Source organism: Nycticebus coucang, chromosome 5 (genome assembly GCF_027406575.1).
Source record: "Nycticebus coucang isolate mNycCou1 chromosome 5, mNycCou1.pri, whole genome shotgun sequence".
Taxonomy (NCBI): domain Eukaryota; kingdom Metazoa; phylum Chordata; class Mammalia; order Primates; family Lorisidae; genus Nycticebus; species Nycticebus coucang.
The window spans coordinates 52,669,588-52,694,081 of NC_069784.1; the positions used below are offsets into that span (position 1 = coordinate 52,669,588).

General features: G+C 44.0%; 2 protein-coding genes and 1 pseudogene across 4 annotated transcripts; 1 reads left to right on the forward strand and 2 right to left on the reverse strand.

Annotated features, from left to right (window-relative positions):
* Window positions 1–280: 280 nt before the first annotated feature.
* Window positions 281–9,036, reverse strand: PEX11B (peroxisomal biogenesis factor 11 beta). Of its 3 annotated transcripts, none has more exons than XM_053591789.1 (4): window positions 8,689–9,036; window positions 7,667–7,782; window positions 6,681–6,882; window positions 281–1,471 (listed from the first exon to the last, which is right to left on the reverse strand). In XM_053591789.1, the coding sequence occupies exons 1-4, from the start codon at window positions 8,904–8,906 to the stop codon at window positions 1,066–1,068; spliced, it is 942 nt and encodes a 313-aa protein (XP_053447764.1). In that variant the 5' UTR covers window positions 8,907–9,036; the 3' UTR covers window positions 281–1,065. The 3 variants fall into 3 exon arrangements, with proteins under 3 accessions (XP_053447764.1, XP_053447765.1, XP_053447767.1); XM_053591790.1 differs by having other exon boundaries at window positions 8,747–9,026; XM_053591792.1 differs by lacking the exon at window positions 8,689–9,036 and adding an exon at window positions 8,560–8,652.
* Window positions 9,037–9,181: 145 nt separating this feature from the next.
* On the forward strand, window positions 9,182–18,905 carry LOC128585477 (putative gonadotropin-releasing hormone II receptor; annotated as a pseudogene).
* Window positions 18,906–19,045: 140 nt separating this feature from the next.
* RBM8A (RNA binding motif protein 8A) lies at window positions 19,046–20,874 on the reverse strand. The gene is made up of 6 exons (XM_053591795.1): window positions 20,706–20,874; window positions 20,361–20,420; window positions 20,119–20,196; window positions 19,827–19,963; window positions 19,381–19,517; window positions 19,046–19,269 (listed from the first exon to the last, which is right to left on the reverse strand). Exons 1-6 carry the CDS (start codon window positions 20,770–20,772, stop codon window positions 19,224–19,226), a joined length of 525 nt encoding a protein of 174 aa, XP_053447770.1. The 5' UTR covers window positions 20,773–20,874; the 3' UTR covers window positions 19,046–19,223.
* Window positions 20,875–24,494: the final 3,620 nt, after the last annotated feature.

The following is a 24,494-nucleotide window of genomic DNA, read 5'->3' on the forward strand; positions in this document are numbered from 1 at the left end:
TTTTTTGGTTGCAGCCATCATGGTTGTTTGGCAGGGCCCAGGCTGGATTCGAACTCACCAGCTCAGGTGTATGTGGCTGGTGCCTTAGCAGCTTGCGCCACAGGCGCTGAGCCCTATTTAGCTTTTTATGTGTCTGCTACCTAGTATTTTTTCCTGCACTCTGTAGGTGCTCTATAAAGACATGTAGGTGATGATTAGTGTCAATCCCATGAGAAACCCTAAAGCACAGTGACAGGAAAGCAGCTTCAAATGATCAAAAACTGAGAGACCAGACCAAATGTCAATGAGCAAAGTGATCTTTAATTTGCAGACCTGGAAGGCTTGCTCTCCATTGTGGGCATGAGCCACAGCTAATTACATGGAATCATTGTACAGTATTTACAGCAAGATGCTAGACACAGCATCATTCTGGATAGGCAAAGAAGGGATAAAAACAGGCTAAGGAACAAAGCTCTGAAATCAAATATAAGCAGAAATCTTAAGGGGTGGGGATAGGGAAGAGTAAGGGCCAAATCATGAGGGAGGTTAGACATGAGGGAGGAAGAGGAAGGTCAAACCACCTGTTGTACAGAAACACAGGGAAGCGTCCATTGGGACATAAAGTCTAAAAATAATGATTAGGAGTCTGAAAAAAGAAAAATCTGCCACAAGCCACCTCTGTGAGAAAAAAGAAGGTAGTTAGAAACTTACAGACAAAACTTCACACCTTCCCTATCAAAAAGTAATTCTGCTGATTAAATTCCTGGAAAGGGGACTCAGAATGTAAATAAGAGAGACACATAGACATAGACTCCTAAATAGATTTAAAAGATGCAAAGTAAAAAGTGCGACACAGGCAATGAAAGAAGAACAAATGCTCAGACAAATCTAGATATTAGAATCATCCTACTGACCTCATGAGTCACCTATCTCACCTCATCTTTCCCAAAGCTTCTTCCCCTATCTCTAAATCTCTGAAATTTAGCTTTAACCAAGGAGTAGAATTAGAACGAAGCTGGTATATGGAGGACGATCCAAGATTCCATCTTGTCAATTCAGGGCCCCTCCTTTTCCTGTACCAGAATGTCAGGGTTTCAGTCGTAGCCAGGGACATATTAGGGTGAGAATAGACAGGATGGAGGACACGAGACCACAAAGCCCCACAATCCCAGGGCCACAGTGCCAGAGACCTAGTTTGTCCAGCGGAATGAAGAGATCACAGGCATTTCTGACCACATCCAGCAGAAGTGGGGGATGACCTCGAAGGACTCGAGCCAGGAGCAGGACTCGGAGCCGAAGCTTCACAGCCACTTGGGGTAGACCTCTTCCTGGTGTTCCTGATCCCCCAAGTTCCCCAGTTTCAATTCCTCCTGAGATTCCTCCTCCAGAACTCTTCAGTCGACGGCTACAAGCTAAAGACTCTTGTTCCATCAGTAGGCGAATCTCATAAGCATCACGGCTCAAATTCATGATGAGGGAGAACAGATAGTACCTGCAATACACACAACACAAGGGTCAGTAGTGTAAGTACACCTACTGAACATATTCAACATAACATTCTAACGTTTTCTTTTCCCATACTGCAAAGGGATTACGCATTAGAAAACAGAAGTAAGCGCTATCACTCCTATGCCTTATTGGAAATGTCCTCCCTTGAGAACATGATGGTAAGTGAAATAAGCCAGATACAGAAAGACAGATATTATATAATTTCACTTATACATGGAATCTAAAATAGTGTAATTCATAGAAGCACAGAATAGAATGGCAGTTTCTAGGGACTGGGGGATGGGAGAGATGACAAGATATTGGTTAAAGTGTATGAAGTTTCAGGCTCAGTGCTCGTAGCACAGTGGTTATGGCTCCAGCCACATACACCAAAGTTGGCAGGCTCGAACCCGGTCTGGGCCAGCTAACCAACAATAACAACTGCAACAAAAAATAGCCAGGTGTTGTGGCGGGCACCTGTGTTCCCAGCTACTTGGGAGGCTGAGGCAAGAGAATCACTTGAGCCCAAGAGTTTGCGGTTGTTGTGAGCTATGACTCCATGGCACTCTACTGAGGGTGACATTTTGAAACAGTCTACTGAGTGAGACTCTGTCTCAGAAAAAAAAAAAAGGGTGTGATGTTTCAGTTACACAAAATAAATAAGTTCTGGAGATCTAATGTACAGCACAGTGACTATAGTTAACAATACTGTGGGTTTTTTTTTCTATAACCAATAAACTCCTAAAATACAATACTGTGTTGTATATTTGAAATTTGCTAAGAGGGTAGATCTTAAGTGTTCTCGCCATAAAAAAAAAAAAGGTAGAGTGGTGCCTGTGGCTCAGTGGGTAGGGCGCTGGCCCCATATACCAAGGGTGGCAGGTTCAAACCCGGCCCTGGCCAAACTGCAACAAAAAAATAGCCAGGTATTGTGGTGGGTGCCTGTAGTCCCAGCTACTCAGGAGGCTGAGGCAAGAGAATCACCTAAGCCCAGGAGTTGCAGGTTGCTGTGAGCTGTGACACCACAGCATTCTACCGAGGGTGATAAAGTGAGACTCTGTCTCTAAAAAAATAAACAAGGTAACTCTGTTAGGTGATAAATATGTTAAATACTTCAATTGTGATGGTTATTTCACAATATATATGTGTAAAACATGAAGCTGTACACCTTAAATATGTATTTGTCAATTATACCCCAATAAAAAAAAAAAAAAGTCTTTCCACTCTTCTGTAACTAATATGTTACAGAAGGGCTCTAACAATCCTCCTGGGTCTGTCTCCCTAGTAGCTGGGAATACAGGTATGTAACACCACAGCTAAATATTTTTATTTTTTGTGGACACAGAATTTTGGCATGTTGCCCAGACTGGTCTTGAACTCCTGGCCTCAAGCTACCCTCCTGCCTTGGCCTCCCAAACGCTAGGATTAGGGGATAAGCCACCACACCACCCCACCTGGCCCTATTTTATTTTCCTGCATGGTACTTGTTACTATCTGATATTTTTCTTATTTATCATCAATTTCTTTTTATCTCTTCCCATTATAAGTAATGGAGCAGGGGCCTTGTTTGTCTTTAATCACTGCATCCTTGTGTCTAGACAAGTGCTTGTCAAATAATAAGAGCTCAACAAATATTTGTTGAAGGAAATAAGTATAGTATATAGACTTGTATAGACTCTCCCAGGGAGTTCCTTTCCCATAATAATATAGCCATGTCTTTGCTCCACCCCCTCTACATTATAAGCCATATCATATTTGTAAATTGTAGGGAAAATTGAGCCCTGATCTTTTTTTTTTTTTTTGGAGTCACTCTTGGTAGAGTACTGTGGTGTCACAGCTCACAGCAACCTCAAACTCCTGGGCTCAAGCAATTCTCTTGCCTCAGTCTCCTGAGTAGCTAGGACTACCAGCACCTACTACAGTAGTCAGCTAGTTTTAGAGACAGGTCTCAGTTTTGCTCAAGCCCGTGAGCTCAGGCAACCCACCCTCCTTGGCCTCCCAGAGTGCTAGGATTACAGGCATGAGCCACCAAGCCTGGCCCAAGCCCTGATCTTTACCGTAAGATTTGCTTCCCCGGGCAGTGCCTGTGGCTCAGTGAGTAGGGCGCCGGTCCCATATACCGAGGGTAGCAGGTTCAAACCCAGCCCTGGCCAAACTGCAACAACAACAAAAAAAAAAATAGCCAGGTGTTGTGGCGAGCACCTGTAGTCCCAGCTACTCAGGAGGCTGAGGCAAGAGAATCGCCTAAGCCCAAGAGCTGGAGGTTGCTGTGAGCTGTGACGTCACAGCACTCTACTGAAGACAACAAAGTGAGACTGTCTCAATAAAAAAAGATTTGCTTCCTGCCTGAGAGACCTAGACAATCATTAGAATGGCATGTGAGTTGTGTACATGCAGATCAGAAAACTGGCCTCCAAGAGAGAATGTATATGTGAGGTATGGCAATACCAAGATTAATAGTTATGGTAGAGATTCTCTAGACTCTAAAGGTCTCTTGATGCTAGAGGGAGAGGCTGTGCTCGAGGTCTGCAGTTTTACAAAAACAAAGGTGGAGACATTCTATCTGACCTTCTTCACATCCTCCCTAATCAGTGCTAACGTTGGACAAGCAGTGTTTGTCTACTTCTTTCCATTTTATTATAATAAATATGGACCCAAGGTTTGCCTGGGAGGGCTCCTTCTAGAGTCCCTCAGTCCCCTGACACAGACTTGTGTCAAGCCTCTTCATTCCTCACGTCAAAGCCCCTTCATCTGGTGACCCCAAGATCCTTCAGTAAATCACTGGGAAAAACGAAGAGAAAAGCAAGACAGAAGTGGAGGTGGAAGATGCTAATATAATGAAAAAGAACAAAAACAATCATAGGGAAACAAATACAGGTATTATATATATATGCAAAGAATTTTTTTTTTTTTCAGGTTTTGGCCAGGTCCGGGTTTGAATCCACCACCTCTGGCATATAGGACCGGCGCCCTACTCTGTTGAGCCACAGGCACCGCCCATATGCAAAGAATTTTACTCCCAAATCCTATTTCTCTCTCCCTCCATTGTGAGCCACCTCCTTAGTCTAAGCCAAAGTTATCTCTTGCTCAGATTAGGACATCTCTCTTATCCCACTGCAATCCATTTTCTACATTGCAGCAGGAGAGATGCTCTTTTTTTTTTTAAGACAGAGCCTCAAGCTGTTGCCCTGGGTAGACTTCTGTGGCATCATAGCCCACAGCAACCTCAAACTCTTAGGCTCAAGTGATCCTCTTGCCTCAGTTTTTCTATTTTTAGTAGAGACCAGGTCTCACTTTTTGCTCAGGCTGGTCTTGAACTGGTAAGCTCAAGCAATCCACCTGCCTCAGCCTCCTCAAGTGCTAGGATTACAGGCATGAGCCACTGCACCTGGCTGGAGAGATGCTCTTCAAACACAATTTGAATCAAGTCACATCTGTGTACAGAAGCCTTAAACAATGTCCCAATGCACAGAGGATAAAATTTAAACAAAACAAATAAAAAATTCTTAACATTGCCTACAAGGTTCTGTATGAATTATCTGGCTCCTGCCTATCACTACAACTTAAAAAATATATATAGGGGGCGGCGCCTGTGGCTCAGTCGGTAGGGCGCCGGCCCCATATGCCGAGGGTGGCGGGTTCAAACCCGGCCCTGGCCAAACTGCAACCAAAAAATAGCCGGGCGTTGTGGCGGGCGCCTGTAGTCCCAGCTACTCGGGAGGCTGAGGCAAAAGAATCGCTTAAGCCCAGGAGTTGGAGGTTGCTGTGAGCTGTGTGAGGCCACGGCACTCTACCGAGGGCCATAAAGTGAGACTCTGTCTCTACAAAAAAAAAAAAAAAAAAAAAATATATATATATATATATTTTTTTTGAGGCAGAGTCTCATTATGTCACCCTTGGTAGAGTCCTGTGGCATCACAGCTCACAGCAACCTCAAACTCCTGGGCCCAAGCGATTCTCCTGCCTCAGCCTCCCAAGTAGCTGGGATTACAGGTGCTGGCCACAACACCCAGCCATCTTTTGGCTGGCTACAACTTAAATTTATGTTCTTCACTCAATACTGTCCATCACACTGGCTTTCTCCATGTTTCTCTGAAGTCTTTCTTGGTTTAAAGCCTTAGAATGTGCTATTTTCTCTGTTTGGAAAGATCTTTTCTGCTACTGTTTACTCTCAGACTTCAGGTCTAAACTAAAATATTACTTCTCAAAGAGTTTCTTTACTGATTTTCTTTTTTTATCTTTTTTTTTTTTTTTTTGAGACAGAGTCTCACTATATCACCCTTGATAGAGTGCCCTGGCGTTACAGCTCACAGCAACCTCAAACTCTTAGGCTTAAGCGATTCTCTTGCTCCAACCTCCCAAGTAGCTGGGACTACAGGCACTCACCAAAACACCCGGCTATTTTCTATCACAGTTGTCATTGTTGTTTAACTGGCTGGGGCTGGATTCAAACCCACCACTCTTGGTGTATGTGGCTGGCGCTATAACCACTGTACTACATACAGGCGCCAAGGCTCTTTGCTGATCTTTAACTCTAAACTAGCTACTAGGTCCCCTTTTTATATTCTTTCATAACGCTATGTACCTTCCCACAAATATATCTGAGTGGTTATTTGTTTTAATATCTGTTTCCCCAGCTAAGGGAAGCTTCCTAGGAGCAGGAACCATATCTTTTTGGCTCTTCGCTTTATTCTCTGGCCCATAATAAGCACTTAATAAATGTTTTTAGAATGAATGAATGAGCAGGTAGTGAGGCGATCATAACCCCTCATGCCTCACAATTAAATCACTATATGTGGGTCATTATGAAAGTTTTGAGATACACAAAAATCAAGAAATGTAAAATCTGTGCAAACAGAAACAAAGGAAGCCCTCCCAATAACCCATAAGCTGAGCAAGTTGAAACTTGCATGGGTGAATCAAAAAGGAGGCTGTTAACTGTGTTTCTTGGAAGTGAAATAATGGACTATAACACAGTCTGTCTCAAAACTTTCATAGTGACCTATATATGTTATCTTGCCTAATATTAGTTGTTGATCATGGAACAGCATCTGTCTTCTATCTGCCCTCATTCATTATTCTCTGATAGTTTCTGAACTAAATGAAGATTTGAAGCCGTGATTGGTTAAGATCCTGAGAGACCTTTCACAAAAAAGGCTAGCTATGCAATATAGAGGTTATTATAGGTCTTATAGGATAAAATTGTACCAAACCTGAATGAACGCTGGGCCCACTTCTCTTGATCCACACGGGGAGCCAGTCCAGACTTTCCAGCCCACAGGACATTGTCACAGGCGAAGTACAAGGCTCGATTGAGGTGACTAACAGTGATGCAGAATCTCAGAACAACGTCTGAGAGGTGCACAGCTCTTTTGGCTGACTCAAGGGCATCTGCTGAGTTACCCAAGCGTAGAACTTGTGAAGATTAGAAAGAAAAAGCAAGGAAGGATTTGGAGGTAAAGAGGCAAGAAACAGAAAAAAAGAAAGGAAGATGAAAGTTGAGCAACTAATGGTAATAACTTTTAAAAAGAACATAAACAATTCATTTCTTTTTACTTCAAAAAAAATTTTTTTACTTCAAATTTTAATTATTATTTTTTGAGACATTCTCTCACTCTGTCGCCCTGGGTAGAATGCTGAAGAGCAACCTCAATCCCTTGGGCTTAGGTGATCATCTTGCCTCAGCCTCCTGAGTACCTGGGACTACAGGTGCCCACCACAACGCCCAGCTATTTTTAGTAGAGATGAGGTCTCCCTCTTGCTCAGGCTGGTCTTTTAACACCTGAGCTCAAGCGGTGCAGCTGCCTTGGCCTCCCAAAGTGCCAAGATTATAGGCATGAACCGCCACATCCGGCCCAAATTTTAAATAATTTTTATCCCAGTTTAGTTTTCTCAGCCTTGGCCTATTCTCTCCCATCTTCCATTACTTCCTTACCCCTACTCTCTTATTATCAATGGGAGGCATGCAGAGCCACAAGTGGGAGAATTGGCAGAGAGGGTGAAAAACAGGAACAAAAGACCAACGGAGACTAGCCAGGGATGGAGCAAGGGCTGGGGTGGTAAAGAAAGGCACAGTTGGGCGGCGCCTGTGGCTCAAGGAGTGGGGCACCGGCCCCATGTGCCAGAGGTGGTGGGTTCAAACCCAGCCCCAGCCAAAAACCAAAAAAAAAAAAAAGAAAGGCACAGTACAGTTACTTACGCTTTCTTCCAAGGCTCAGATGACCCTCCAGTTGTCGAATTTGTTTCTGTAACTCAGGACTAGCCCCATGTCTCTGCAGGGCATGGCCGAGAAGACAGCAAGCATACTGAGCAGCCCTGGAGAAGAGGACAGGTAAGGTAAGGCAGAGACCTCCCTAACCTCTCCCTCAGAAGTATCCTCCAAAAGGCAGGGATAGACTTCCCCTCTTTCCAGTATGACACCTTAGCTGGTTTTCATGCCCACATCTCACCATTTCTCCTCCAGACTGAGGGAAGGGAAAGGCATAAGGATAAAAAGGAGCCTATAAGTAGGTGGAGAACACTACTGAAAGTTGAGAAAATAAAATTTGACAATGATGAAGCCTGAAGGGGTTCATCACAAGGCAGCAGGGTCCGTCACAAGTGCAACATCGAGACAAGTGACTGATATGAGAGGGGAAAGCTGAAGGGCAAAGCATTCACAGAATAGGCAAATTAAGAGATTTCAAGGCCCCGGAGCTGAATCGAGACCAAAAGACAAGAGTGGAAGCAGATAGCCGGGCGCTGTGGCGGGCGCCTGTAGTCCCGGCTACTCCGGAAGCTGAGGCAAGAGAATCGCCTAAGCCCAGGAGCTGGAAGTTGCTGTGAGCTGTGACGCCACAGCACTCACCAAGGGCAACAAAGTGAGACTCTGTCTCTTTAAAAAAAAAAAAAAAGTGGAGGCAGAGGGGTTCCCAGGTGACAACATGGTAAAGGGACACAGAAACTAGGAGAGCCTCCTCAGGTCTGGGGACAGAGTCCGGTTCGCGATGCGGAGTGGGGCCACACTCATTCCACCACCGCCCAGTGAATAAACTGTTGGTCTTAATGTGAACTCGGCGACCCTGAGCGGCCTCCCTAATGGCCCATTCGTGCCTCAGTTTCCCCATCTCTCCCCTGAGCAGAAAAGAATCATCTCACGACCGGCTCCAATCTGCGCCCCACAGTCCATCCCGGCCCCCGTAGCCGACTTGACCCTTTTTGACCCCTGCCACCTGAATTGACCTCGCCACACGAGAACCTTCCTCGGCCCGTCCTCCCCACGTTCCTATTCGGGCCGCACCTACACAGCCGCTCCCGGGCCTGACTCTGAACACTGAAGCGGACCCAAGCGTCCATGACAGCGGCCGTGCCGGCTTCGCGGCTCCGCTGTAGCCCCACTTCCCGCCCCTCGTCACGCCTCCTGGGCGACCCAACGGTGACTCGCGAGGGACAAACAACATCCGACGAGAAAAAGAGTTCAGTGGGCCTTTTAAGTGGAAAATCAGGACTGGAACCTCTCGTCTCTGGTCTACATCTGCGAGTTACTGTGCGCGTATCTCCTTCAGAGCAGCCACTACCCAGAGGATCTTTACGTCTTTAAGCACAGGGCCAGCCGTACGTTCCGCTTTAAATAGTCAGGACGGAGGGTGGAGCCTACTGGATTGGGGGCGGGGCGAGAAAGCGCCGCGGTGATCTCAGCCCTGGCGGCCAGTACCGAGTTCCCCAGGGGCCCCCAATGTACACGCACGCAAGTTCAGTTGAATCCAGGGCTAAAGGACCTAGAGAGGTTTAAGGCAGTAATAGTCCAAAGCCCAGACTAGTCTGTACAAGAGAAAAGGAACATGATTATTACCAAATCTCCGTTCCCTGCAGAACAGTGATAATTAGGTGACTTCCTCCAGAATAGATGGAGAGTCTTTAGGCTTTAGGGGACGAAATTCGCAGCTCTAGATCACGAAAAGGAAGGCGAGGAGTCAGTGGTCAAAGCTAGTCGTTTTATATTCACACTTCATTCTCCCCATCCTTCCCTTCCAGGCCACCACCGTATCTGTGGACAACGGCAGGCCTTGGGCTGGAAGGGATCTGAAGCGGAGGCAACTCAGAGTTGCCCACCTTCTCAGCTGCAGCCAGGGTGCGAATGGGAGTGACCCGTTGTGCTGTTTTGTTTCCTTTGGCTAGAGGGAACCTCGTCCCACTACGGTAGTCAGTTACAGTCCTGGCAGGAACCCAGCTAGCTCTGGCTGGGGGACTCTCCGACCATTTAGCATCTTCTGACTTACTGGTTACTTTTGTAGTTACGCTCCTATATGCTGCATGGAATATCACTGTTCAGTGGCTACCTCGGGACAGCACATGTTGGACCTCATGTTCCTGAAACTAGTGGCTATAAATGTCACAGCTTTCCTGTCTGTGGTCACTGGGCTTGATCATCCGACAGTACTCAACCCGTCTGGACGGCTCTCAGGTGGAAAGAAACTTCTGGGGGCAGCCTGGGAACTTAGTTTCCTGCTTGCCTTGCGGGTGAGTGACTTGTCCAGACTCAGCGCTGGGATGGACAGTGATTTGGGTACATAACAGGAACCTTGGGAGTCAAAGGGTGTTTTTGGCCACCGTTAACCATTAAGCCTCTGGGAGGAAGCTTTGCTATCACTTCTGCAAGTTATTATAATTTGCATTTGATTTAATTTACATGTTAAGAGCCTATCTTTTGTTATTTATTTTTTGAGATAGAGTCTTACTCTATTTCCCTGGCTCAAGTGTCATGGCATCAGAACTCACACCAACTTCAAACTCAGGCTCAAGTGATCCTCTTGCTCAGCTTCCTGAGTATCTGAGATCACAGGTGCTCTCCACAACACCCAGCTAGTTTTTCTATTTTTAGCAGAGATGGCATCTCACTTTTGCTCAGTCTGTTCTTAAACTTCTGAGCTCAGGCAATCCATCTGCCTCTGCCTTCCAAAGTGCTGGGATTACAGGTGTGAGTAACTGTGGCCAGCCAGGAGCCCAACTTTTAAAAGCAGCTTCCTTCAGAGTTGCTTTACTACACCTGGCTTTCAACTCTTTGCAGTCTCCCTACCTCCTTTAAGAAATTGCTGAGATTGGCGGCACCTGTGGCTCAAGGAGTAGGGCCCTATATACCGGAGGTGGCGGGTTCAAACCGGCCCCAGCCAAAAACAGCAAAAAAAAGAAAAATTGCTGAGAAAAACTCTAGAGCAGTGAGGGAACGTATATGGGAGTCTATTAAGAAAGTTTATCAATTCAGGGACACTAAACTGCTAAAGTAGAGCAACAAAGTCCTGTCTTTAAGAAACCTTTAGACAGGGCAGCGCCTGTGGCTCAAAGGAGTAGGGCGCTGGCCCCATATACCAGAGGTGGTGGGTTCAAACCCAGCCCTGGCCAAAAAAAAAAACTGCAAAAAAAAAGAAACGTATAGACAGACTAGTGCAGGAGACAAATTTAAGTTAGGCAGTTACAATATAGGATGCTGTCAAGTGTTATGCTAAAAGTAAGGGGTTAAAGAAAATGGCAATGGGGGGACCCACTCTTTCAGTAAGGGAAGGCTTTCCAGAGATTTTAAAATTTGATTCTAGGGCGACACCTGTGGCTCAGTCGGTAAGGTGCCGGCCCCATATACCGAGGGTGGCAGGTTCAAACCCGGACCCGGCCAAACTGCAACAAAAAAATAGCTGGGTGTTGTGGCAGGCGCCTGTAGTCCCAACTACTTGGGAGGCTGAGGCAAGAGAATCGCTTAAGCCCAGGAGTTGGAGGTTGCTGTGAGCTGTGTGATGCTATGGCACTCTACCTAGGGCCATAAAGTGAAACTCTGTCTCTACAAAAAAAAAAAAAAAAAAAAAAAATCAAAATAAAATTTGATTCTTTGCCAGGCACAGTGGCTAATCATGCAGTGGTTCTCAACCTTCCTAATGCCTCGACTCTTTAAAACAGTTCATGTTGTGGTAACCCCAACCATAAAATTATTTTCCTTGCTACTTCATAACTGTAATTCTGCTACTGTTATGAATTGTAATGTAAATATCTGATATGCAGGATGTATTTTCATTGTTACAAAGGGGTCACGACCCACAGGTTGAGAAACGCTGGGCTAATGCCTGTAATCCCAGCACTTTGGGAGGCCGAAGCAGGAGGTCGTGAGTTCAAGGCCAGCCTAAGCAAAAGTGAGACCCTCCTCCCCACCAATCTCTACAAAAAAGTAGAAAAATTAGCCAGGCATGGTGGCACATGCCTGTAGTTCCAGCTACTCCCAGCTACTCAGGCTGAGGCAAGGGATTGTTTGAGCCCAGGAATTTGAGGATGCAATGAGCTATGACGACACCACTGCACTCTAGCCTAGGTGACAGAGTGATACCTGTCTCAACAAACAAAAAATTAAAAAAATTGATTCTGGGCTGAGTGCTATGGCTCATGACTATAATCCCAACATGCTGGGAGGCTGATGCGAGAGTATCTCTTGAGGCCAGAAATTCAAGACCAGCTTCAGCAACATAGTAAGACTCCATCTCTCCAGTTCCAGCTTCTTGGGAAGCTGAGGCCAGAAGATCACTTGAGCCCAGAAGCTTGAGGTTACAGGGAGATCTGATCATACCAGCGCGCTCTAGTCTAGACAACAGAGCAAGATCCTATCTCTAAATAAATATTAAAATTTGACTCTTGAGAGATAGACAAAATAGGAGGAATGCAGGGGAGTATAGACGGTAGAAGATCTAAAAGTGGCTGCTGCTAAACTTGAAAATGGTGAGCAGTCAGTGTACAGGAGATCAGATGACACGCAGAATTCTGGTTTATTTTGATTCCTAAAATTAAGGTAGCTTGAATATTTCACATTCCATTTTCTTTTTAAATAACCAGGTTTGCTTGTAAAACGCTTAAATGATGGAGTATTAGTATCTTCACTAGTGTTTACAATAGAAAAGAAAGAAAAATGTTGCTGGAACAGAAAATAGCATTTAAAAGTCAACTGAACACTTCTCTAGCCGGGCGTTGTGGCAGGTGCCTGTAGTCCCAGCTACTCGGGAGGCTGAGGCAAGAGAATCGCTTAAGCCCAGGAGTTGGAGGTTGCTGTGAGCTGTGTGAGGCCACGGCACTCTACCGAGGGCCATAAAGTGAGACTCTGTCTCTACAAAAAAAAAAAAAAGTTAATTGAACACTTCTTTAGTTTATTAGGTATAGCCTTAATAATTGGTCTCTTGGCTTAAATGTCCACTGGCTTTACTCTGACATGGTCAGACAACACTGGAGTTAAGTCTCTGATATTTGTGTTGGCAATATATATTAATCATTTTAAAAGTACCAGTTTTTCTTTTAACAGAAAAGGCAAACTCAAAAGAGGACATGTGTTTCTTTTAAGGGGATTTTATAAATTCTTAATTATATGACAGGTAAAGTTTTCTAATACTTTATATTTCCTTAAATTTGGTGGCCATTAATTTAACTGGGCTTTTTGGCATATGCTAATGTAGCTCACCTGAGTGTCCAAGAAAATACTTAGACATTTCACTTTTTATTATCTGAATGAGGATATTTAAGGAGTTGAATTTATTTTCAAGTTGAGAATCAGTTCTATTTTATAATTCACCTGATTATTAAATAACTTAAAGTTTAATTTTTAAAGCTGAGGACTTTTTGTGAATCTTTGAGTAGACAGTTCCTAAAAGTGCAACTCAGATATTAACAGGCTGTGTGTTAAATGGGTTTATTTTCACTTTTCAGCACAGAACTCTGATTAGCATGTGTAAAGAAATAATCCATATCAGCTTTTTGTTTAAATCCTGATTCAGGTGTCTTTTGAATGACATCTCTAAATGTGAGGGTTTGGGGGTTAAAATCAGTTCTCTGACTTTTGTCTATTGTGTAGGTTTGTTTCTGTTGTCAAAAATGTCCCCTCCCAAAATGGTATGACACATGCTTATGCATAAAATGTTTAAATGAGTACATCCTTGTATTTGTTTTCAACATTGCCAAGGTGCTATGGGAAACTAAAGTAACAAAAATTAGAGAAAAATAAAATTATTAAAAGCAAAAAAAAAAAAAAAGGAAATGGTGAGCAGTAAGCCGGGAGGGAAAAGTAAGCCAACTCACAAATATTAAATCCATACTTTATTCTGAGAGCGGTGGAGAGGTACCAAAGTAAAAAAGCAAGGGCTGGGCACGGTGACTTACACCTGTAATCTTAGCACTCTGGGAGGCCAAGGGGGGTTAGAGACCAGCCTGAGCAAGAGCGAGACCCTGTCTCTAAAAATAGGTGGGTGTTGTGGTGGGCGCCTGTAGTCCCAGCTACTTGGGAGGCCTAGGCAAAGAGAATTGCTTGAGCCCAAGAGTTTGAGGTTGCTGTGAGCTGTGACATCATGGCACTCTACTAAGGGTGACAAAGTGAGACTCTCTCAAAAAACAAAGTAAAAAGGCAGAGAGTAACATAATCTGAAGGAGCACAGTCCACTGCACCCTTGTAGGTGAATCATTCTCATTTGTGCTCCTTGAAGTTACGAGACCCTGAGAAGGGACATTTCCAGTACTTGGGCTAGATATGAGTTTTGGGGGATATTCTCCCCCAGCTCACATAAGCAGCTTTGCTGAAAAATGCAGGCAGTCACACCTTAAAGGAAAGAATGTCCTGGAGGGCTCTCGCCAAGTCCTAGCTAGAGACAGAGCATCTGCATCGGGCAATGGACCCGTTGAACTTAATCCCCTACCTCTATTTACACAAAAACTTTCAGTTAATCATTTAGAGAAGTAGGCATACAGAACAGACAACCCAGCCCTTTGTGGTTCACCTCCATTGTTGTTTATCTCTAAACAGGATATCCTTGGTTTAGAAAGGTGTGTGTGTACTTTGCTGGATTAACTCTGATAAGGCATCTTTACCTTTTGTCTTCCGTTCTTGGATTATTTCTATCTGATGATTTTGGGTATATAAGAATGTGAATAAAAAAGGCCATTTGCTGCTGTGCCTGAGTGAGCACCAGCCATCCCTTAATAAATCATTCATTTCGTCTGTAGTGTCTGCCTCCGAGTCTCTGACTAGGCCAGTGGACAGCAACAATAATCAGATTTGTATTTTACAAACTGGCTTTATTGTTAAAACTACAAACAACTTGACTACTAGGTTAATAAAATCTCAACATGGAAAAGGAGCTAGAAATCTAGAAAAATACAATTCTTAGAAAACAAAACCACTACCACTATAATGGGGGAAAGGGAACCAAAGTAGTATCTGAGACCATAGGATGATCATGCCTATGGAAGGAGGCCAAGAAAGGTTTATAATTTCAATCTCTGAAATGATAATGCATTAGTCAGATTTAAGATTTGATCCTTAAATTCTGAATTATAAGAAATTTACAAAGTAAGTTTGACTATTGTATAAACCAGGTATGATGGCTCATGCCTATAATCACAGCAATTCTGGTGGCTAAAGGCAGGAGGATTATTTGAGCCTTAGGAGTTCAAGGCTACAGTGAGCTATGATCATGTCACTGCATTTCAGCCTGGGTCAGAGGTGAGACCATCTTTTTAAAAAAGTAGTTTTGACTATAAGTACAAAATATATTGCCCCCAACAATATGCTGCACCTCTGCCACTTCAAATATTAAAAAGAGGCTCAGCGTCTTAGCTCAAGCAGCTAAAGCACCAGCCACATATACCAGAGCTGGTGGGTTCAAATCCAGCCCAGGCCTGCAAACAATTACAACCAAAGACTAGCTGGGCATTGTGGCTGTCAGGTCTGAACCCAACATGGGCCAGCTAAACAACGACAACTCCAACAAAAAAATAGCTGGGTGTTGTGGCGGGCGCCTGTAGTCCCAGCTACTTGGCTGAGGCAAGAGAATCGCGTAAGCTCAAGAGTTTGAGGTTCCTGTAAGCTGTGACGTCATGGCATTCTACCAAGGGCAACATAATGAGACTGTCTCAAAAAAAAAATTTTTTTTTCAATAGCGTTATGTTAAGTGTGGTGAGGAAGTATTATAAGTAGTTTAAAAAATCTCTTATTTTTGTAGGCTCAAGTTTCCAAGTTGTCAGTAGTTGAAAGGATGGTTTCTGTGTAGCTGCTAACTAGCACATAAAATAGAAGAAACAAAGCTACAGAGCAAACTGTTAAGTTCAGGAGCTTTGACTATTTTATACTCTTTCTCACAATTCTCTAACTTTTCAAGTCACAGCAGGAGATGGGGAGGGAAACACCCAGAAATATATAGATGCAACACAATGGAAAGGAAAAAGATCATTCCCCAACCAGCTCAGAGTAACCTAACCTAACTCCAAGGAGTTCATAAAATTTGGTCTTCCTAAAAGTGACTTGTCCCTGCTAAAATCACTTTCCCAAATGCCTTATACCTAGGAACCTGATACCTATTGAGCTTACCTTTTATCAAACTAACAGTGACTCCATCTACATTACTGAAACCAAGGCACTCTAACCCCGTCAGCTCTAAACTGAAAAATAGTTTTTACTGATTCAATCCAAAAAAAGGGGTACCCAGCAGTATTTGGTAAATGTTAAGTTTTATTATTTAACATTGTCTCACTATTATAGTTATTGTATAAGACTATTAATACTAAATGTCAATTCAGAGTGGCTGCAAAATGACCTGAAATTTTAACAGCACCCATTTTATATAAGGTATTTTTTCCATAAAATTTATCATATACAAGTCAGGAAAATCATTTCAGCCAAAAATAGAGGTGAGGAGGTAGATTCATACTTTTATAAAGTGTAATGTTAAGATCTGTGCTTGACTACTCGGGAGGCTGAGGCAAGAGAATCGCTTAAGCCCAGGAGTTGGAGGTTGCTGTGAGCTGTGTGAGGCCACGGCACTCTACCGAGGGCCATAAAGTGAGACTCTGTCTCTACAAAAAAAAAAAAATATTAAAAAAAAAAAAAAAGATCTGTGCTTGAGAAGTCAGGATCCTTTTAAGCTCCAAACTTGTCGCTAAGATAAGCATTTTCAAGACACATTTCTAACCCCTCTAAAAATGGCACCATGGATGAACCATTAAGTCAGCAATGTACTCCTTCCCCTGGTTAAGGATGAAATGGGAGACAATGTGACATAGGTAGGTAGGTTGGGGAAAACAGTTCTAATTGTCCTCAACTACAGCTGTCTCTATTCCATTCTCCACCAAGCTAGCCCAGTCCCTTCACTCGGTGTCATCACCAAAGGCTCAATAGCAAGAGACCACCCATAAACTCTTCACTTCTATTGCCCATCTGCTATAGGTGCACTGTCCTCAGTATATCCAGGCCCGGAAAGGAAGGGGACCCCTGGTAAGACTCCAGTTCCCAGGTATTAATCCTTATCCAGAGAACTGTTGCCTCCAGCACAGTCTATCTACCTACCTGATAGCTGTCAGTCACTAAACCAAAGTAAGATCTTAACCATATCTTTTGTACCCTACACTGGAGGTAATTTCATTGAATGCCTTCAATTCAAATAGCTTCAAGCTGAGTTAGCTGGGCAAAGATTAGGGAGAAAAGTGATCAGTATTCTTTTTTACTTTCGAGACAGTCTCACTTTGTTGCTCAGGGTAGAGTGCAACGTCATCATAGCTCACTGCAACCTCAAACTCCCAGACTCAAGCAAGTCTCCTGTCTCAGCCTGCCAAGTATGTGGGACTACAGGTTCACACCAACAGACCCAGCTAATTTTTCTATTGTTTGTAGAGAGGAGGACTCTCTTGCTCAGGATGGTCTTCAAGTCCTGGCCTCAAGCAATCCTCCCACCTTGGCCTCCCAGAGTGCTAAGATCACAGGTGTGGGGGCACTGTGCCCAGCCAGTATTCTTTTTTTTGAGACAGTGTCTTATTGTCACCCTGGACAGAGTGAAATGGCATCACAGCTATTAACAACCTCAACCTCGTGTACTCAAATGATCCTCCTGCCTCAGCTTCCTGAGTAGCTGCAACTACAAGCTCTCACCACTACACTTGGCTAGTATTTCTATTTTTAGTAGAGACAAGGTCTTACTCTTGCTCAGGCTGGTCTCTAACTTCTGAGCTCAAATAATCCTCCCACCTCAACTTCCCAGAGTGATAGGATTACAGGCTTGGGCCACAGTGCCTGGCCAGTATTCTTTATTCATGAACACCATCAAGTCTTAAAGTAGACTTAGTGGCTTTAGATAACAACACCTGATCAAAACCTTTTTCTCCAGCATGTCTGTCACAATCTCTGGTGGCAGGGGATCATATGGTCCCAGGTTGGGAAGCCAGAGAGGGTTTGCAGCATTCTCTTTATAGAGGAAAGAGCTCCATCTAATGATCTCTGCCCCTATCAAGTCACTCTATACTCAGTTCAGAAGCTGAGTGGTTCTGAATTTGAGTATATTTTCTAAATTTCTACCTCCTGCCAATGAATTTGCCCTCTGCCCCTCATTAGACAATTGCCTCTGTTTGTCTTTAGGCCCTGTGACTGCCCCTACTTATCTTGCTGATCTCTGCTGTACACCTTATTACCCACTGGGTCTGTGGTACTGGTTCTCCCCCTACCATATTAATTCAAACACCTCTTTGGCCTCCTCAACAATGGTTCCTCTGGATCTTCTTCTCTATGGGGCCTTCGCCCTCTGGCTGCAGAAGAGGGCACCAAGGACTTACTATAGACTCCTTCAGGGAAGGTGTGGGAAAATACCCAACAGGAGATTCAAGCCCTTAGACAGCTGGAAGTACAAACAAATATGACATTAAGAAGGACAAGAGAGACTTGGCACCCATGGCACAGTGGTTATGGTGCCAGCCATAAACACTGAAGCTGGTAGGTTCGAGCCTGGCCCAGGCCAGCTAAACGACATCTGCAACAGAATAACCAGGTGTTGTGGCAGGCACCTGTAGTCCCAGATACTTGGGAGGCTGAGGCAAGAGAATCGCTTAAGCCCAAGAGTGAGAGGTTGCTGTGAGCAGTGACACCACGGCACTCTACCAAAGGTGACATAGTGAGACTGTCTCAAAAATAAATAAATAAAATCAAATAAATGGCAAGAGAAACAAAACAGACATTCCTATCACAACCATTTAATTACAACAGAGTAGAGAGGAACAGATTTTTTTTTTTTTTTTTGAGAGTGTCTCACTTTCTTGCCCAGGCTAGAGTGCCCATAATGTCAGCCTAGGTCACAGCAACCTCAAACTCCTGGGTTCAACAAATCCTCCTGCCTCAGCCTCACCAGTAGCTGGGACTATAGGTGCTCAGCAAGAAAAAAAAAAATAAGTTTTTTTACTTTTGCAAAGATGGGGTGACTCCCTTAGGCTGGTCACAAACTCCTAAGCTCAAGTGATCTACCTGCTTCAACCTCCCACAGCACTAGGATTACAGATATGAGCCACCATACCTTGCCCAGAATAATTATTTTCTAATACCATAAGAATGTCAGTGTCTCACTTCTTCCCCCAGGGTTCTTAGTTTCCAAAAAAACAGAAATATTGAACAGTGTCTTTACATTAACCCTACCTAACACTAGAAACTATACCTCATATAGAAACTCACAAAGAACTCAGTCCCTAGAAGTATCTTCACAATGATCCATATTGCCTTACTGTAAATAGTGCTTCGGAGCTTTCAATTGCAGAACAAAAAAGAAATTTTAAAATGTAGAAAACAAAAATGGAACATTTATTCGTAACTCAAAAAAAAAAACAAAAAAAAAAACTACTAAGCAGGTAGGGTAAGAGATTAAATATAAACACAGCCAGTTCCATCCCAGCCTTATTTCTCCAAGGTTGCATGGTCAAATGGAATCTTGGAGAGAACACCTGGACAAGAGGACCTGTCAGCGACGTCTCCGGTCTGGACTCCTGCTGCGTCTCCGGCCACCTCTACAGGAAATAAAAAGGAAAGGACTCCATCAGAAGGATATAATACAATGTCCTTGTTCTGTTTTGTTCATACACCCTTTACCAAGACAGTGTTTGCCCTCTCCACATTACCTCCTCTTGCCCTTAGGTGGACCACGAACAAAACACCAGTCAACACTGATTGGCTGTCCCATCAAATCCTGGCCATTAAGTCCCTCCATAGCAGCCTGGGCTTCCTTGTATGTTTCATACTCAACTAGAGTATACCCCTGGGGCAAACAAAAAGAGAAGTATCAAAACCCTCCTCTTTCACCAAGCATCACCAAGTATCCTCTTCCTCAAATCTCAACTCACTTAAAATAGAAAAACTTATAAACTTTAAACAATGAATGTACAGCATGTATCTCTTATATATATAAAACCTGTCTATTTCTGTCTCTTCCTTATGTCTAACAAAATCAATTTCCAATGTCATTTTACTTCACCCTTACTCCTGACCAACCAAATCAAACATGCCAAAGCTAACAATGCTAAGGGTTATTGGGGAAAGGAAAGCAATTAAGTGTCACTTAGGATACCTTCAGATATCCCGTTCGCCTGTCCAAATTGAGATGGATGTTTTTTATTTCCCCATATTCTGCGAATTTGTCGTGGATGTCTTCTTCAGTGGCTTCCTCATGGACTCCAGTGACAAAGAGAATCCAGCCTTCAACAGCTGTTGGGGGATGGAGTGTACGAGCACATAAGAGAAAAACTTCCATCAGGATCACAAGATGGCTAAGCTATCAGTGATCCCATTCCTACTGGGTTTAGTTTTACTTGTTTCTAACTCCCTACACAGGTCTCTCGCATGGATTCCATTTTACTCACAGCGTTGCGGTCCTGGTTCATCGCCATCCTGCTCCACACTGTCATAATCCTCACGCATCCTCGCTCGGGACCCCTCCTCTGTAAGGAACATACAAGAGATCACTGAAAACTCCCCCTTTCTCTCATTGTTCTTCGCGAGTTAGGTGGGGCCTCCAAAACTCGTAGTTCCCGCCCACTAACACCAGTCTGCCTGGTGTTTTCACGTACGACAAATTCGCACGACAAATTTTCACCACACTCACCGGAGCCAAAGCCGCGGCCCTTCCGTTTTTTCGCTTTTTCTTTCAGCTTGTGAATGCTCTCTGGAGCCCCAGAAGAGAAAAAAATAACAATGACAAGAGTCATTTTAAACAACTGTCTCTTTCTCAAGACACTATCTGAAAGCGGACCCCACCACCTCCAGTCTCATTCCCTCTAGTTCCCGCCCCCATGCCTGCCAAAGGGGGCGGAGTCTCTACTTTGTCTCAGACGCGGTTTCCCGGCACCCTGGCTACCCGCCTCCCTGCCAGGAATAGAAGTTATATTTTCCTATTACAGCCTTCTCTCGCACCTTCCCCACTTCCCGCAGCCGCCTCTGCTGTCCTCACCGTCCCCATCCTCATCCATGGCGAAATCCTCGCCCCCAGCCTCGTGAAGATCCAGCACATCCGCCATCTTGCCTTCCTTCCAGCACTCCTCTGCGCCGCTCAGGCAGTAGGCATCTCGGGAAACTGTCGCAGAGGGGAAAGGTCGACAGGCAAGTTGACCAACCAAAGGCTAACGCCAAGCCCCGCCCGCGGCGCGCCCAAAATACGCAAGTAGAGTCGGGGCCAGTTCGGAAAGATGCCGGAAGTGCTTGTGCAGCCATCTTGAGTAGGTCGAGAGTTAAAGCAGCCGCGTTAGGAGGGTCAAATTAGTGGATAGGCGGAGTCAATGGCTTTCTTTTAACTGCGGCAGTGTGGGAAAGAGTGTACTGTTAACAGTCAAGCCCGGCGTATTTTGTTTGTCGGAGGGTTGCTTTCTATCCCTTTTTATCTCAAACTAGGAAATGGAAATTGAAAAAAGTTTTTTCTCAGAACTTCTTGGCCTGCACCCTGTTCCGAAGAGCAGCCTATCTTAATAGAAGCGATTTTTAAAGACGTTTGATCAGCAATGCTGGTTCAAAAACCTTCTTCGGGAATATACTGCAGCACCGAATTTCTCCTAAGGAAACTAACAGACCTGATTGCTGTTGAAATACGATTGGTGAGACAGATACCAGCTTTTTATAAAATAAAACTCCCAAACTCTCTCCACTACTTCTGAGAATTAAAAAAAAAGAATCATAGTTTTAAAAAAATAGGGGCTTACCTTCTTTGAAAGATGGTACAAATGTTTCACGTTTGAAAACCTAGGAGTCGAGGGAAAACCCATAATGGCCCCAAATTCTGAAATCCTGTTCAACAATAGTGGACTGCAGATTCACTTATTAATTTATTAAACAATTTTTTTGTTTTTTGAGACAGTCTCAACTGTGTTGCCCAGGCTATAGGGCCCTGGCGTCATAGCTCACAGCAACTCCAAACTCCTGGGCTCAAGTGATCGTCCTGCCTCAGCATCTGGTGTAGCTGGGACTACAGACTCCCTCCTGGTCTATTTTTCGTAGGGACGGTGTCGCACTTTTGCACAGGCTAATCTTGAACTCCTGAGTTCAAGAGATCCTTCCCCCTTGGCCTTCCAGAGTGCTAGGATTACAGGTGTGAGCCACCTCGCCTGCCTAGCCAAAGAGTTCTGAATACATGTATGTGTCTAATATTAGGAGAATTGCTAATGTAGGTTAAAAATGAAATCTTAAGCCTTCTAGAATGGATCCCTCTCAGCCAAGGGGACCCCAGAAACAACCTAACACTAAGTTTCCACCCATGAGGGGATGGGAAAGATAAAGCACAATTACATATGTATAATTTTCCTTCATAAATATTCAAGGCTCCTTTTACAGCTTGTTTTTTTTGTTTGTTTGCTTTGTTTTGTTTGTTTTTCTGTTTTGAGACAGAGTCTCACTGTGTCACCCTGGGTAGAGTGCCATGGCGTCACAGCTCACAGGAACCTCAAACTCTTGGGGTCAAGCGATTCTTTTGCCTTGGCCTCCCAAGTAGCTGGGACTACAGGCACCGGCCACAATGCCCCGCTATGTTTTGGTTGCAGTTGTCATTTCTGTTTTAGCAGGTCGGGGCTGGGCTTGAACCTGCCAGCTTCCGTGTATGTGGTCAGTGCCCTACTCACTGAGCTATGGGCGCCAAGCCTATAGCTTGTTAAATATGTATATATATATATATGACCATTCCGCTCAGTATAAAATCCTGTTGCCTACTGTCTCTTCTTTGAGGTAGAGGAAGGAAGTGTGCCTGGCTTCTGGCCTGGGCTCTGTTTCCCCACCTGTGGCAGTGGCTGCCCACTAGTTCCTATTCTTTCTGAGAAATAAAGTTTTCCTTTTTCCAAAGCATAAACCTTGTTATTATTATATTTTTTAGTTAATACTGGCAATACAAGGACAAATAATTGCATTTTCAATACTCAAGTTTTAGATTACATTGTGAAATGGTAATTGTCATCATAAAGTGTTATGTCACCAAGTTTCTAGGACCATGGAGAGGAAGGGGGTGCTTTGCATTTGTACTGGGACGTGAGGCTAAGTAGTTTTACAGACAAAGCAGTTGTATTGATACTGCTCCATAATAGGTAGTGAGTGATCATTTTAAAAATCAGTGTTCCGGCTTGGTGCCTGTGGCTCAAGCAGCTAAGGTGCCAGCCATATACACCTGAGCTGGCAGGTTGGAATCCAGCTGGGGCCCACCAAACAACAATGATGGCTACAACCAAAAAATAGCCGGGCGTTGGGGCAGGTGCCTGCAGTCCCAGCTACTTGGGAGGTGGAGGGAGGAGAATTGCTTGAGCCCAGGATTTGGAGGTTGCTGTGAGCTGTGAAGTCACAGTGCTCTACCCAGGGTGACAGCTTGAGGCTCTGTCTCAAAAAAAAAAAAAAAATCAGTGTTCACAGGCGGTGCCTGTGGCTCAGTGGGTAGGGCACCTGCCCCATATACCAAGGGTCACAGGTTCAAACCCGGCCCCAGCCAAACTGCAACAAAAAAATAGCTGGGCATTGTGGCGGGCGCCTGTAGTCCCAGCTGCTTGGGAGCCTGAGGCAAGAGAATCACCTGAGCCCAGGAGTTGGAGATTGCTGTGAGCTGTGACACCATAGCACTCTACTAAGGGTAATAAAGTGAGACTCTGTCTCTTAAAAATAAATAAATAAATCAATGTTCACATACCTACTAAAATCCCTTCTTTTGACATTTTGTGTTTTTTTTTTTTTTTTTTGCAGTTTGGCGGGGGCCGGGTATGAACCTGCCACCCTCGGTATATGGGGCCGGCGCCTTACCGACTGAGCCACAGGCGCCACCCAACATTTTGTGTTTTTAAATTTTATTTATTTATTTTAGATATAAGGTCTTGCTATGGTGCCCAGGATGGCTGCAAACTAGTGGGCTTAAGTAGTCTCTCCTGCCTCAGCCTTCTGAGTAGCTGGGAGTACAGGCATGTGCCACCATACCTGGCTCTTTCCTTGGCTTTTCGTTGCACTTAGAGTAAAATTCAAATTCACACACTCTGTTCTACCTGTGTGTCCAACCTTTCAACCACCATTCTTCCCCCCTCCCATCAAGCTCACCCTGGGCTTTCCATCAACTGTGGTGTGCGCTGTTTCTCATCCTCGCTTTTGTAGCTTTCTGTTCCTGAGGCTCTTCCTCCAGTCTCCAGCTGTTCTCATCTCTGGTTCAAGGTTATCATTTAGTTTTCAATAGTACTGTCATCCAAAGGGTTCTTCTCTACCCTCCTCTCCTTCACTCTTGTTTATTTCTTCCACAGAACTTAAGTCAGATTCTTTAATACTTTGTTTGCCTTTTAATTTACTTATAGTCTGTTTTTCCCATTGGAAGGCAATCCTTATGGGAGGCAGGCTTATTTACAAATACATCCCCAAAGTTTAGCCCAATGCTCTGCTTATAGTAGACATTTGGTAAATATTTATTGAATTAGTGAATATGAGGATGGCAAGAAATTCTATCTGTCTGACACTACATGACTGGGAAATAAACTTAGAAATATAATTCAGAATCAAACTGGCATGCTAAGGATTTTGAAATTTATCCTATATGAAAGAAATTTTTCTGCTTAAGATATTTGAGTATTCATTATTTTTAACATTTGCAAATAGTCCCCATACCATTTTTTGCTTATTATTTTTCTTTAAATAGACTGACTTTTAGAAAACATAAATTCACACTAAAAAGAAATTTTAATATTCCATAAATGGAAAGCCAGTATTTTTCTACTACAAATTCAAATAAAAGCATAACTAT